Source organism: Nannobrachium achirus, assembly GCF_963921795.1.
Source record: "Nannobrachium achirus genome assembly, chromosome: 20".
NCBI lineage: Eukaryota > Metazoa > Chordata > Actinopteri > Myctophiformes > Myctophidae > Nannobrachium > Nannobrachium achirus.
This window is the reverse complement of record NC_137827.1, coordinates 55,909,332-55,924,052: the sequence shown is the minus strand read 5'-3', so window position 1 is coordinate 55,924,052 and position 14,721 is coordinate 55,909,332. Positions and strand designations below refer to the sequence as shown.

At 42.4% G+C, this 14,721-nt stretch overlaps 1 protein-coding gene across 1 annotated transcript in view; it reads left to right on the top strand.

Moving 5' to 3' along the window:
- Positions 1–14,721, top strand: part of LOC308305772 (dynactin subunit 1-like) — a 121,103-nt gene that overhangs the window by 78,259 nt on the left and 28,123 nt on the right. The window contains exons 14-21 of the mRNA XM_080750641.1: positions 916–1,076; positions 1,796–1,964; positions 4,561–4,629; positions 5,824–6,036; positions 7,858–8,019; positions 9,444–9,575; positions 11,024–11,152; positions 12,039–12,181. Coding sequence (XP_080606767.1) covers positions 916–1,076; positions 1,796–1,964; positions 4,561–4,629; positions 5,824–6,036; positions 7,858–8,019; positions 9,444–9,575; positions 11,024–11,152; positions 12,039–12,181 — 1,178 coding nt within the window. The remainder of the gene's footprint in view (positions 1–915; positions 1,077–1,795; positions 1,965–4,560; positions 4,630–5,823; positions 6,037–7,857; positions 8,020–9,443; positions 9,576–11,023; positions 11,153–12,038; positions 12,182–14,721) is intronic.

Below are 14,721 nucleotides of genomic sequence, written 5' to 3'. Positions count from 1 at the left end.
CGCCTGTGCGTGTGTGGCTGCACACAGTCTGTTGAATCTCTGTTTCGAATGAGTTAATTATGAATGAATACATATTGTCCATGTAACCGCAGCCATCCCATCCCATCCCATCCCAGACTATACATTCTCACTTTGAAGCCACATCCGAGGGATGGTCATTGGCGGCTCTATGAAAATGATCAGTGATTGGCTAGGCTTGATCACGTGCTTCACTGCTCACACCACATTTGGTTCCCAATCAAATGATGTGACCTCCACCTCGCCACCCAGGTCACAGAATTTGACAACTACTCATGTAGTATGCAACACCTAACTATGGTGCACAACCACACACGCTCTTATCGCAGATACAATTCAGTTACCTCCCGCTGGACCCACTGGAGGAGAAGCGTCACTCATAGCGCATCGTACCTTTCTGCACACGCACAGGACATACCGTAGTTTATGTCATCCTCATGTGTGTATCCTTCCATCCCAGTGATGTTTTTGACAGCAAATTTTGATTTAGTTTTAGTCATAGTCTTTTGAATAAAATCTCATTTAGTTTTAGTCATAATTTAGTCACCTGAAAAGTTTTAGTTTTAGTCTAATTTTAGTCGACTAAATATCAAAAGATTTTTCGGCAACTAAATCTACCGTTGATTTAGTCAACTGAAATGTATTTTGGCAGGCCTTGATGACATTGTAATGGCTGATTTTACACTTTGTTGTGTGCTGAAAATAGCCCTCCCTAACATTTTAGTCTAGTTTTTATTTTGTTGACGAAATTGACAATATATTTAGTCTTAGTTTTAGTCATCACAGTTTTGTTTTTATTTTGTTTTTATTTAGTTTTCGTCAGTGAAAGAAAATGCAGTCGACAAACATTTTTCGTCATAGTTTTAGTCGACGAAATCAACACTGTTCCATCCTCAGGCTGAGCTGATCAGCAAGCAGGCCCAGGAGAAGTTTGAGCTGAACGAGAGCTGTGCGGAGCGGACGGGACTGAAGGGTGCCGCGGGAGAGCAGCTGAGCTTCGCTGGCGGCCTGGTCTACTCTCTGTGCCTGCTGCAGGCCACGCTCCATAAATATGAACAGTATGTACTTGACTGTTAAAAGTAAACTGCCTTTTGTTCCCTGGGGAATAACAATAATGTACCACATTTCAGTCCCAGATGTAGGGGTGGGCGATATGGAAAAATACAACATCACGATATCTTCCCAAGCTGTATCACGATACACGATTTTATCACGTTGGTTTTTATGGTTATTTTTCAAGTTACTTGACAAAAACTAGACTCTCTGGGTTCCTTTTGGGAGGTCTAAATTGAACTTTTCAAGTATGTAACTCTGACAGCATACAAATGAAACCAAATGGACCCTTACGGGTCCATTTGGTTTCATTTGTATGCTGTCAGAGTTAAGTGGAGACCTTGACACTTTTGACAAGTTTGAGAACTACTGATTTAGATCAAAATGCAGGTTTAAACTGAATTCTGCAATGAATCTCTGTATTAACGATTAAACAGGATTTTTTACAAGGCTCCCTCAATTGTATCACGATATATATATAGGATACCTCTGAAAAGGCATACCGTGGAGACATTGTATCGTCTCAACGATAATTATCGTCATATTGCCCACCCCTACCTAGATGTATTACTCAATCTTTGTGTGTGTGTGTGTGTGTGTGTGTGTGTGTGTGTGTGTGTGTGTGTGTGTGTGTGTGTGTGTGTGTGTGTGTGTGTGTGTGTGTGTGTGTGTGTGTGTGTGTGTGTGTGTGTGTGTGCTTGCGTGTGTGCTTGCGTGTGCCCAGGGCTCTGGGCCAGTGCAGTGTGGAGGTTTATAAGAAGGTTGGCTCTCTGTACCCTGAGATGAGCGTCCATGAGCGCTCCCTGGACTTCCTGATCGACCTGCTGCACAAGGACCAGCTGGACGAGACCGTCAACGTGGAGCCTCTCACCAAGGCCATCAAATATTATCAGGTAAGTACTCACTGCATATCGTCGTTGGCGGAAACCTCGTATCTCCAAGTTTCAAATGTGTATGTTCTTTCGCAAAGCAAAGCCCTGCTTCATCATGCAAGGCCGTCGCACAAAAGTAGTGAAAACAGCAGATCTACAAGCACACAACGCCTCGCGGCGCGAGGCGTTGTGTGCTTGTAGATCGGCTGTTTTCACTACTTTAAATCATTTTTAAAATGATAAACGCAAAACGAACGGTTTTGGACATACAAGGTTTCCACCCAACAACGACGATATGTGTACAGGGGCGTCACAAGGGGGGGAGGGGGGACTGAGTTCCTAGGGCCCAAGGTGAAGGGGCCTCAATTATGTTATACTTTAGCTATTGACAAATAGCAGATATACAAGCTCACAAGCTTTTAGATCTGCTATTTTTGAAAAGTCGTGAAAATGTGTGCAAATCTTTGAATATATGATTTTTTTAAGCAAACATTTATAACTCACATTTTGCTCCTGGGGGGGGCCTGGAACTAAATATTTTGAGATGGGGGTCCGTGGCCAAATACATATAATTTTGGAAAAGGTTTGAGCACCACTGACATAGAAACATAGGCTTTTCAAAAAAGGATTTGAAATATTCAAAATATTCAGATTTTTCAAAAATAGCAGATCTACAAGCTCGCAGCGCGGCATTCGGTGCCAGGCTGTGAGCTTGTATATCTGCTATTTTTCAATAGTTAAAGCGCAAAATAATGTGTTCCCAGTCTAAATGGGTTAAACCCCCGCAGTGAATCCTTGTACCCAGGGCCCAGAACTTGGTGCGACACCCCTGTATACAGTATATACAGTATGTAGTCGCCCACAAAGCCCTGTTACTGTAAATTAGAGACCAGGAACAGAGTGCCATGCTATGAGCTTGCATCTGCTATTTTTGAAAAATCGTGAAAATGTGTGCAAATCTTTGAATATATATATTTTTTTAAGCAAACCTTTATAACTCAAAACTCTGGGGGATCCCTGGAACAACATATTTTGAGATGGGGTCCGTGGCCAAATAGGCTACATGTCATTTTGGGGATCCTTGACATGAAAAGGTTTGAGAACCACTGATTTAGAAGAAGGATTTAGAAGACATAATATTCAAATACTTGCACACATTTTCAAGATAAAAAAAAGCAGATTTGCAAGCTGCTATTTACAACCTTAAGGCTGTAAATACTATTGTTGCGACCGTCAGGGAGCAGTTTACTATGAAAACCTCCACCGGCCGTCCGTCGGTCGGTCGGACCGTCACACGTCACACCTTTGCCCTGCTCATATCTCCGCATCAGTATGACATCACACCACATGTGTACACAAACCTTTGTGTACGTTGCTGTGGCAACAGTCTGTTGTTGCTGGTTTGTTAGTGTACGTTAGCAACCACCTTAGCAACCATGGTTTTACCCTAGCAACCAACTGTTTACCCTAGCAACCAACTGTTTACCATAGCAACCATGTTTTTTTACCCTAGCAACCAACTGTTTACCATAGCAACCAGATACGCAGAGCAGGGATCTCCATATATGGGCATAAACAGGTGACATCACACTGATGTCAGATACTCAGAGCAGGGATTTCTCCATAATATATGGGCATAAAAGGGATTCTGTTAGGGATCTCCATATATGGGCATAAAAGGGATTCTGTTAGGGATCTCCATATATGGGCATACAAGGGATTCTGTTAGGGATCTCCATATATGGGCATAAAAGGGATTCTGTTAGGGATCTCCATATATGGGCATAAAAGGGATTATGTTAGGGATCTCCATATACGGGCATAAAAGGGATTCTGTTAGGGATCTCCATATATGGGCATAAAAGGGATTATGTTAGGGATCTCCATATATGGGCATAAAAGGGATTCTGTTAGGGATCTCCATATATGGGCATAAAAGGGATTCTGTTAGCTGTTAGTGATCTCCATATATGGGCATAAAAGGGATGCTGTTAGGGATCTCCATATATGGGCATAAAAGGGATTCTGTTAGGGATCTCCATATATGGGCATGAAAGGGATTCTGTTAGGGATCTCCATATATGGGCATAAAAGGGATTGTATCCCAGATGATGCCCTGTTAGGAGATCCACACTAACAGAATCCATATATGGTCCTACCGACAGCTGCTATAAGCCAACCCTGGCGATAAGGTCTGAGTCGAAGAAATGCTTATACTGTAGGGCTCGTTTGTGTATTGTATGACATCACGCCACATCATCGGCTGAGGACTGTGTGATGTCATCATATCTCCATATATGGAGACATAAGTTGCTCATGCCCAAATATGGGCTGGTGAGGTCAGACTTAGTGTGATGCGTAGGTTATCTCCATATATGGAGATTCAACTTCAATGAGTAACCATGGCAAACTGTCAACTGCCCGTATGTCTTGATAATTGGTAAAACAAATTTTTTGGCCTATTTGTGGAGATAAGCGACCAACGGTCGCTTATCTCCCGATTAGGGAGTCTTACTGGTTACTATTGTTATTGTTGATGTATTATCGTGCTTATTGTAAGTCGCTCTGGATAAGAGCGTCTGCTAAACGCCTAAATTGTAAATGGTTTCTGTTTTAGCACCTGTACAGCATCCACCTGGTGGACCAGAATGAGGATTGCACCATGCAGCTGGCAGACCACATCAGAGTGAGTCCTCATGTTACTACAGTTCATAAGTACCCAGTGTGAAGTGAGCGGTGTCATTTATTGCGACCGTCAGGTCGCAGTTACTGTCAAAACCTGGACCAGGTGTCCGTCACTCTGTCACTCTGTCAGTCTGTCAGTCTGTCACACGTCACACGTCACACTTTTGCCCTGCTCATATCTCCGCAACCGTTGCTCCGATCCATGCCAAATTTTGCACACACACACTCCTTGCCTGCCAAACCACAACCTACACCCATCAATTCTCATGGCCCTCTTCTAGCGCCACCATGAGGCGGATTCTTGCAAAACACATTTTTGGACACTGCTCCTACAATTTTTGCCCTAAAATCACGCACATCGGTACACAGTATGTCTACACTCATCTCATCAACATGGATCTGTCCCATTTAGCGCCACCTTCAGGCCGATTTTTTAAAACACATTTTTGGACACTACTCCTACAGATTTTGCCCTAAAATCACGCAAATCGGTACACACTTGTTCTACACTCATGTCATCAACATGGATCTGTCCCATTTAGCGCCACCTTCAGGCCGATTTTTTCAAACACCTTTTTGGACACTGCTCCTACAGATTTTGCCCTAAAATCACGCAAATCGCTACACAGTATGTCTACACCCATGTCATCAACATGGATCTGTCCCACATAGCGCCACCATCAGGCCCATTTTTTCAAACACATTTTTGGACACTGCTCCTACAGATTTTGCCCTAAAATCACGCAAATCGGTACACAGTATGTCTACACTCATCTCATCAACATGGATCTGTCCCATATAGCGCCAACATCAGGCCAATCTTTTCAAACACATTTTTGGACACTGCTCCTACAGATTTTGCCCTAAAATCACGCTGCGACCTGACGGTCGCTTATCTCCCGATTAGGGAGTCTTACTGGTGAGTTAATTTCATTAAGCGTCCAGCGAAGCTTGGCCAATGTGATCTCACCCTGGGCGCCGTACAACAAACTTTGGGCGCTTTGTGCAAAGATGTAGGTCAGATGTAGGCTGCGCCCCACCGCGTAAGAACATTCTTACCACTGTTTGCAGCTGTACCTCCTCCATGCTGTTGACAAAGCTTTCTATAGGTGACGGTGTAACCACCGCTCAAAAAGAGGTTTAGTTCTATTGAGGCTCAGCAGTATTTCCCCCCTTGTCCCCCCCCCTGGTGCAGTTTACCCAGAGTGCCCTGGACTGCATGGCGGTGGAGGTGGTGCGCCTGCGGGCCTTCCTGCACACGGGCCAGGAGAAGGCGGACCTGGCGGTCCTGCTGAAGGACCTGGAGACGTCCTGCAGTGACATCAGACAGTTCTGTAAGAAGATCCGCCGCCGCATGCCCGGGACGGACGTGCCGGGCATCCCAGCGGCGCTCAGCTTCGGACCGCAGGTACAAGTGTATCCACCGCCCACATGTCTTCTCCCTTCCCCTCCCTCCGGCACAGCGGCCATCGCCACGCCTGGCTAAGGCTTCGTTGTGGTGGACATTTCTGTAAAGATTCTATTAAATGATTAGACAAACACAACAAGAGCTAGCCCTAAATGACCATTACAGGTCTGTAACTCTGAGAGTACAAGTTTAGAATTCCAGAGTTTTGCTTTGTAACAGAGTGATTCTACATTGCAGCATTGATGCTTTGCTTTCACCTAATACAAAACATAACCACTTCAATCCTATATTCTGTACTTTTCTGCCGTTTGAAAATAGCAGGTCTACAAGCTCACAATGTGTCGCAATGCGACGCATTGTGAGCTTGGAGACCTGCTATTTTCAAATGATTTCTATACATTTGAAAACATTCTGCATAATGAGTGGTTCTTTAAGTACATTTTGATGCCAATACTTGTGATCGAAAAACACTGATTTAATGACATCATAAATTCATCCCCTCCCCTTTTACCATACACCCAACACAGTGGGTGTGGCTAACTTCAACTGGGTCACCACCCACCTGACAACCAGGCATACTTAATGAACTGGTGGGTGTGGCCACATAAAAAACACATTTTAACACTTTCTGTACTTTTTTTTTGAAAAGAATCTTCCTCCTAGTATTATCATAATACCCGATCATCATGTTTTAGGGGGGGAAAAGATCATGACACTTCATCTTTAACCCATTTAGACCTAGAATTATTGAATGCTTTTACTATTGAAAAATAGCAGATATACAAGCTCACTGCGTGGCACCGATATACAAGCTCACTGCGTGGCATTCATTTTATTTGAATATATCTTTTTAAAAACATTTTTAACTCAAATATTTGCTTCTGGGTGGTCCCTGGAACAGCATATTTTGAGATGGGGGTCCACGGCCAAATAAATGTAACTTTCGGGGTCCTTAACATAAAAAAGTTTGAGAACCACTGATTTGGAAGATAGGATTTAGAAGACATTTATACAACCCGGTCAAAAATATTCAAAGACTTGCACAAATGTTCAAGATTTTTCAAAAATGGCAGATCTACAAGCTCACAGCGCGGCACTCGGTGCCGCGCTGTGAGCTTGTATATCTGCTATTTTTTAGTAGTTAAAGCCTAAAATAATGGTTGAAGTGGTTCAAATCCAAAGTGACACAGATTTGCGTTCAGGCCTAAATGGCACACATTATTGTGTATTATTATTTTATGCTTTAACTATTGAAAAATAGCAGATATACAAGCTCACATGCAAGCTTGTAGATTTTTTTTTTTTATCGTGAAAATTTGAATTTTGACCTGATTCCATAAGTGTCTTTTGAATCCTTCTAAGGTTTTTTGAAAAACCTATGTTTCTATGTCAGCAATCTGGCCTGCCATCGTCAAAGAAAAGGTCCTTTTCACTTAACTGGAGCTCAGTTAGTCTGTTCTTGAGAGACTACTATGTCAGTGGTTCTCAAACCTTTTCATGTGAAGGACCCCCAAAATGATATTTATTTGGCCACGGACCCCCATCTCAAGATATTTAGTTCCAGGGACCCCCTTAGAAGCAACATTTGAGTTACAAACGTTCCCTTTGAAAATACATATATTCAAAGATTTGCACACATTCTCACGGCTCTTTTAAAAATAGCAGATCTACAAGCTCGCAGCGCGGCACTCGGTGCCGCGCTGTGAGCTTGTATATCTGCTATTTTTCACTGGTTAAAGCATTCAATAATTCTAGGCCCTAAATGAGTTAAGTAAAAGCTGTGAGTACCTTTCCCACCACGGTCCATGTGTCTCCCCCCAGGTGTCGGACACGCTGTCGGACTGCAGGAAGCACCTGACCTGGGTGGTGGCGGTGCTCCAGGAGGTGGCGGCCGCCGGGGCCCAGATGATCGCTCCGCTCAGCGAGCACGAGGGCCTCTCCGCCCTCAAGCTGGAGGACGTGGCCTTCAAGGCCGGAGAACAGGTCAGGATCTCTGCTGAAAGCTATCTGCACATGTTCCATCAGGGGTTCCCACGGTCATGAAACTCATGGAAATATTTTTGAAATCAGACAAATATTCTTTCCAGTACTGGAAAGGTTTTGGAATTGATAAAGGGTCCTGGAAGGTCCTGGAAAAAATAGCCATGCATTGTCTTTGGTTATTGATTTGTTAATAACTCTGAAATGACAAATTAAACATTGGCCAAATTTTGGGCATTGAGCGCATAGGGGACTTGTTATTGAGTTGAATTATTGTTATATAGTCCTGGAAATTGGGTTAAATATTCTGGAAAAGTTTTGGAAATTAAATGAATCGTCCAATGTCTCTGTCAGTGGCCATATCTAAGGGCCGTAATGTACTATTGTCATATTGTATTGTTATTGTATATACAGTATAACAGCTCATCTGCACTGCCGGCGACACAATGTCGTGGGAAATACTGTCCGCATATGGAGCTTCGGCCGTTGTGTTGCGACGTAACTTGAACCACTCGCAGGCAGTGCAGTTGTGGAGAGTAACGGAGTAAATGTACTTGAGTACAGATTCTGAGGATCTGTAGGCCTACTTTACTTGAGTATTACATTGTTCTGATACTTATTACTCTTGCTTGAGTAACATTTAGACTGAGCTACTTTTACTTGTAGTGGAGTACATTTTGACCAGAAGTATCTCTACTCTCAACTCTCAAGTACTGGGATCGAGTACTTAAGTGTTTGGGGGCGGGACGTCGCCGCGAAACCTCGCTCAAATAGAGACTCTGCGAGCGACAATAGGAGTGGTGGATGACGTCGTGGCACGACGCGTTGTCTTTCGCGGTACATCAGGACGGTCTCATTGAAACAAATGTATTTTAATGAGATTTCATTGCTCCCGTCGTGTCGCGGGCAGTGTGGATATGCTCTATCCCTGTATTGTGTACCCCTCCTCCTAATCCCTCAGTCACAATACTGGATTGAGTGCAACTAGGGTTGCAACCATCAATATATGTTCTAAGCGATTACTTTTTTGATTGATCGTTATAATCAATTAAATCGATTAGTTCAATTAACAAAACCGGTCGGCGTTAGTGGCCTTTTAATTGGGATTTTTTATATGTAATAGCCCGATCTAAAAAAAGGCTTTTTTGCTGTTCCTTGACTTGTGAGTGTGCTTGAATAATTTCCCTTGATGGGACCCCTCTATCTCTATATTAACTTCGAGCACCTCAAACACCACAGGACTGGAGATATCAACCTGTTGCTAAACCTCTGAAGCACTCGCCTCATCTTGTTCCATAGTTCAATTAACTGTTGTTGCACCCCAAATTGCAACCGATAGATGCATGACATCATGTACTGTTTAGCATGTTCCACTGTTCTTCTGTATCTTGTCAAATTTCTTATGTGCATTCCTTTATGTGTGCCAGATCTATGGGACGCCGGGCACCAACCCCTACGAGTGCCTGCGACAGTCCTGTGGCATCGTCATCGCAACCATGAACAAGATGGCCACTGCCATGCAAGAGGGAGAGTATGACTCTGAGAAGCCTCAGAACCAAGTAATGTTAACACTTACTGAATATTCACTACATATATATTCACCAGGGTTCTATTGAGGTAGAAGATGTACCCATTTTATTTAGACCGGGAACCTCTACCTATACTGTACAAAACTATACCTTTCAAGAATCCAGCAACCCCTTTTGGTGGTGTTGTTGATATGTACAGTATGCAAGTTTAGAAACTCTAGGCTTGCTAAGGGAAGGAGCGCTCGTTTTCAACAGCGTCGGCAGGTTAGCCACTCACCAGTTAGTTTTACTTAGTTTTACTAAGGTTAAGGTTAGGGTTAGGGTTAGGGTTAGGGTTAGAGTTAGGGTTAAGGTTAGGGTTAGGGTTAGAGTTGGGGTTAGGGTTAGAGTTAGAGATAAGGATAGACTTAGGTTTTGGTGCACCTCTGCCGTGGTTCAAGTGACTACAATGGAGCGCTCCCTACCTCCGGTTCAGCCAATCACAAGCTTCAAAAATGAGTGCGGGGCGTGGTTTTCCCAGAGCAAGCCTAGAGTTTCTAAACTCGCGTACAGTATATAGCAACATCCATTTTTGGTCATTTTTAATACATATTTGACGTTTTTCAGAAAATTTAGGTCAGGATTTATAGTTAGGGTAAGTGATTTCACTTAAGTTTCAGTTTCAGTGTTCATGTAGCCTGGGTGCCAGCCTGTTCGCTCCGTTTCCGCGATTTGTTTTGTCTCTCTGCATCACAGTCTGGAAATGATTCAGTTGACTCGTATTTCAGGAAGCAAGTTGTGACGTAGGCGTCGTCATTGGTGACGGATGTGCGAATCCCACTTCTATGTCCCACCCCCCCTTGGAGATAGGAGGCTTTCCAGACTGTGATGCAGAGAGACAAACAAATCGCGGAACGGAGCAAACAGGCTGGCACCCGCAGGTTCATGTAGGTGACAGGCGGGGACCTTCCTCCAATCATGATCAAGTGGGAGGCGGGCCTGGGTGCGCGTAAGGCCTGCCCCCACTCGACCATGATTGGAGGAAAACTTGTCACCCAACAGTTTTGAAACTGCTTTTTTCTCCTCAAAGGAGATAAGGCTGAAGCCCAAACATGGACCAAACACTCTATAGTAACTATAGTACTCTCAGAACATAGAGCCATTTTGTAATTATTTGAATTAAATGAAATCACTTACCCTACCTTTAAAATCATCCTCAGGTCTAAATGGGTTACTATGGTTGTATTGAAAATGGAAGCCATACAGTGTGTTTGCTCACTTTTACAGTATGTTTTAGGCATTTTGTTGAGTCACTACCAAAGAATATAATTGTCAAAGTTAAAAGCAAACATTGCCGTGTCTACTAGATGCTCTAACACACACTGTGTTCAACGTGGCTTCCCCTCAAGTTTTGCGTCATCTAATTACTCTATTAGGCCTTGTTTTTCACCCCAGTTTTAGACGTTGTTGTTGTTGTTGTTGTTTTTGCCATTTCCCAGAACCCTCCCCCAGTGGAGCTGCGTGCAGCCGCTCTGAGAGCAGAGATCACTGATGCAGAGGGTCTGGGTATGAAGCTGGAGGACAGGGAGACCGTCATTAAGGAGCTGAAGAAGTCACTGAAGATCAAGGTACTGTGGGGACAGTCTGTGGTTACAAATGAAGATCAATTACTGTAGGGACAGTCTGTGGTTACAAATGAAGATCAAGGTACAGTAGGGACAATCTGTGGTTACAAATGAAGATCAAGGTACAGTAGGGACAGTCTGTGGTTACAAATGAAGATCAATTACTGTAGGGACAGTCTGTTGTTACAAATGAAGATCAAGGTACAGTAGGGACAGTCTGTGGTTACAAATGAAGATCAATTACTGTGGGGACAGTCTGTGGTTACAAATTGTGTTTGAATTAGTTTAATCACCTGACCAATAGCTTAAGTTCTCAAGTGGGACACTATAAGATCCTGAGTGTTTTGTATAAGTGGACCCTCAGTCCACTCAGGATTTTCAGGGTTGCCACGGTCATGAGATTCCTGAGAAAAAAGAAAAAAAAAATTCTAGTCCTGGAAAAGGTTTGGAATTCATCAAGGGTCCTGGAATTTATTTAGGAAAAATATTTGGCTCTGCATTGTTTTGGTCATTGATTTATTTTATTTTTTATTTGCGTGATTGCAGCCTAATGTGTACCGGATGTGACAAAAAGAAGAGATCTACAAGCTCACAACATGCTGCAGCCTGATCCTATTTCCTAGGATATGTGGTGTAGCAAAAAAAAAAAAAAAAAAAAAATGGAAAGTTTTCTGTAGTATTCTGGTAAAAATGTGTGGGAACTCTGGATTTTGTAATTGGATAATAGTGAAGTAACATCCTAAAGTTGTCAGCCTGTCATAAAAGATAAAGAGTCATTGTGGTCTCAACTCTACAGTCTGGATGCAATCCAGACACCACATAGAAGGGTAGAAGGGTGTTTAAAAAGGACGTGTAAATGAATGGAGGTGATTTGGGGGGTGTTTTCCAGGGGGAGGAGCTGAGCGAGGCCAGCGTGCGCCTCAGTCTGCTGGAGAAGAAGCTGGACAGCTCATCCAGAGACGCAGATGAACGCGTGGAGAAGATCCAGACGAGGCTGGATGAGACCCAGACTCTGCTCAAGAAGAAAGAGAAGTAGGACTGTTTCTCAAAACGTACACAGGGGTGTCACCAGGGGGGAGTGGGACTGAGTTACTAGGGCCCAAGGTGGAGGGGCCTTAATTATATTGAAAAATAGCAATTATATTGAAAAATAGCAGATATACAAGCTCACAGCGCGGCACAGAGTGCAAACATTTGTGGCACAAATTTAGCTTCTGGGGGTGGGGGGGCTGGAACTAAATATTTTGAGATGAGGAACATAGGTTTTTCAAAAAACCTTAGCAGGATTTGAAATATTCAAAGACTTGCACACATTTTCACGATTTTTCAAAAATAGCAGATCTACAAGCTTGCAGCGCCGAGCTGTGAGCTTGTATATCTGCTATTTTTTTCAACTAGCCCTTACCCGTTCAAAGATATGAGCTCCAAAATGATGTGCAGTGTGTGGGTTATGGGGTGCACACAGTATATGAGGGATGGAAAGTAACTTTAACTGGTGCTTGCATGCATGATGTAGGAGCATCAATGTAAGAAACCCGTTTCGTTTAATGGCTACAGAGATACTGTCCGCCGCACACACACACACACACACACACACACACACAGAGAGAGAGCTGGTTAAACATGTTGCCTCATGCTAGATGCAGAATAGATTAGCCTCAAGCTAGATGCAGAATAGATAGTAGATACACCATAAAAATGCTAATATACAGCATACGATTTGTGAAAGTGACAAACGGGCTTCACAGTTATGTTAGGTGTGTTCATATGCTAATTGTGATGCGATTTCAGATCAATTGCTCCAGCCACTGAGGAGAAACGCTGTTTCAGACAGACAGACAGACACTCACTCACTCACTCACTCACTCACTCAGACATTCGCAAAATTATAGTATAGATAGTTAAAGCACAAACGTGTAATAATGCGTTCCCAGTCTAAATGGGTTAAACCCCCCCCTCCCCAACATTCATAGGCAGTGAATCCTTGTACCCAGGGCCCAGACACCCCTGAACGTACACATGCATGTGAGCCGTAGTAATAGTAACACGCTCACATTATAGGCTCATGCAAGCCCTATAGTCTCAATATAAATGACTGGGTCTCAAATATGAATCCATAAATGCAACCGTAAATGCAACACTATTACTATATACGCTTAAAGTCAGTAATAGGTGCTCTGGTCTGCCGTAAAACGCGTTGAATTAAATATAGTCAATCACAAATTGTGAAATAAATTGTAGGGCTGTCACGATTATGACATTTCACATGACGATTAATTGTCCCTCAAATAATTGCGATTAACGATTTAATTGTGTTTTTGTCGTTGACAATTACATTTCTGTTTGGCTTTTAGGCTTTGAAGTTGCACATGGCAGATATGACACATGACCTAAATATACAAAGAAATGATTGACATACAGTCCCTTACCAAAAAGTAGTATACTTACGTATACTCTGAGTATACTTGTTATGAACTAAGTATACTTTGTCTGAACTAATACTTTGGTAAGTATACTTTTCTGTTTACTTAAAATGTACTATCAGGAATATACTTAACAAAAGTATACTTAGTTTATACTGACGAGTACACAGCAAAAGTTTAAGTATACTTTTCCTTCATTTCAAGTGCAGCCTATATTCTATAGTACTGTGTTCGTATACAGTATCTGGCTTGTGGGTGTATACTTGTATATTTCTCACACTGGCTGCTTGAGGTAGTTGCCCTACACTGTGCACCTGTAGTGCTTATGCTTGAGGTATACTAGATTTATACTTGAACTGCACTATTTTCATACATGAAGTATACCATTTATATACTCCAAACATACTATGCGTGAACTTAATGTACACTACTCTTTTACTTGCAGTGTACTTGAATTGCACTTTTCTTATACTTGAGGGGTACCATATTTATTTACACAAAATGTATATACTACAAACATACTATGCGTGAACTTAATGTACACTACTCTTTTATTTGCAGTGTACTTGAATTGCACTTTTCTTATACTTGAGGTATACTATGGTCATACTTCAACTGCACTACTTTTAAACTTGCACCATACCGGTTATATACTCTAAACATACTGTGCGTGAACTTAATGGACACTACTCTTTTACCTGCAGTGTACTTGAATTGCACTTTTCTTATACTTGAAGAATACCAGTTATAGACACAAACCATACTGTGCGTGAACTTAATGGACACTACTCTTTTACTTGCAGTGTACTTGAATTGCACTTTTCTTATACTTGAGGTGTACCATGTATTTTCACAAAACATACTATGTGTGAACGTAATGTACACTACTCTTTTACTTGCAGGGTACTTGAATTGCACTTTAATTATGCATGACGTATACTACGATTGTACTTGAAATGCACTATTATATACTCCAAACATACTATGCGTGAACTTAATGTACACTTGCAGTGTAATTGAATTGCACTTTTATTATACTAGAGGTATACCATTTATACACAAAATATATTGTGTGAACTTAATGTACACTACTCTTTTACTTACAGGGTACTTAAATTGCACTTTTCTTATACTCGACGTATACTACAT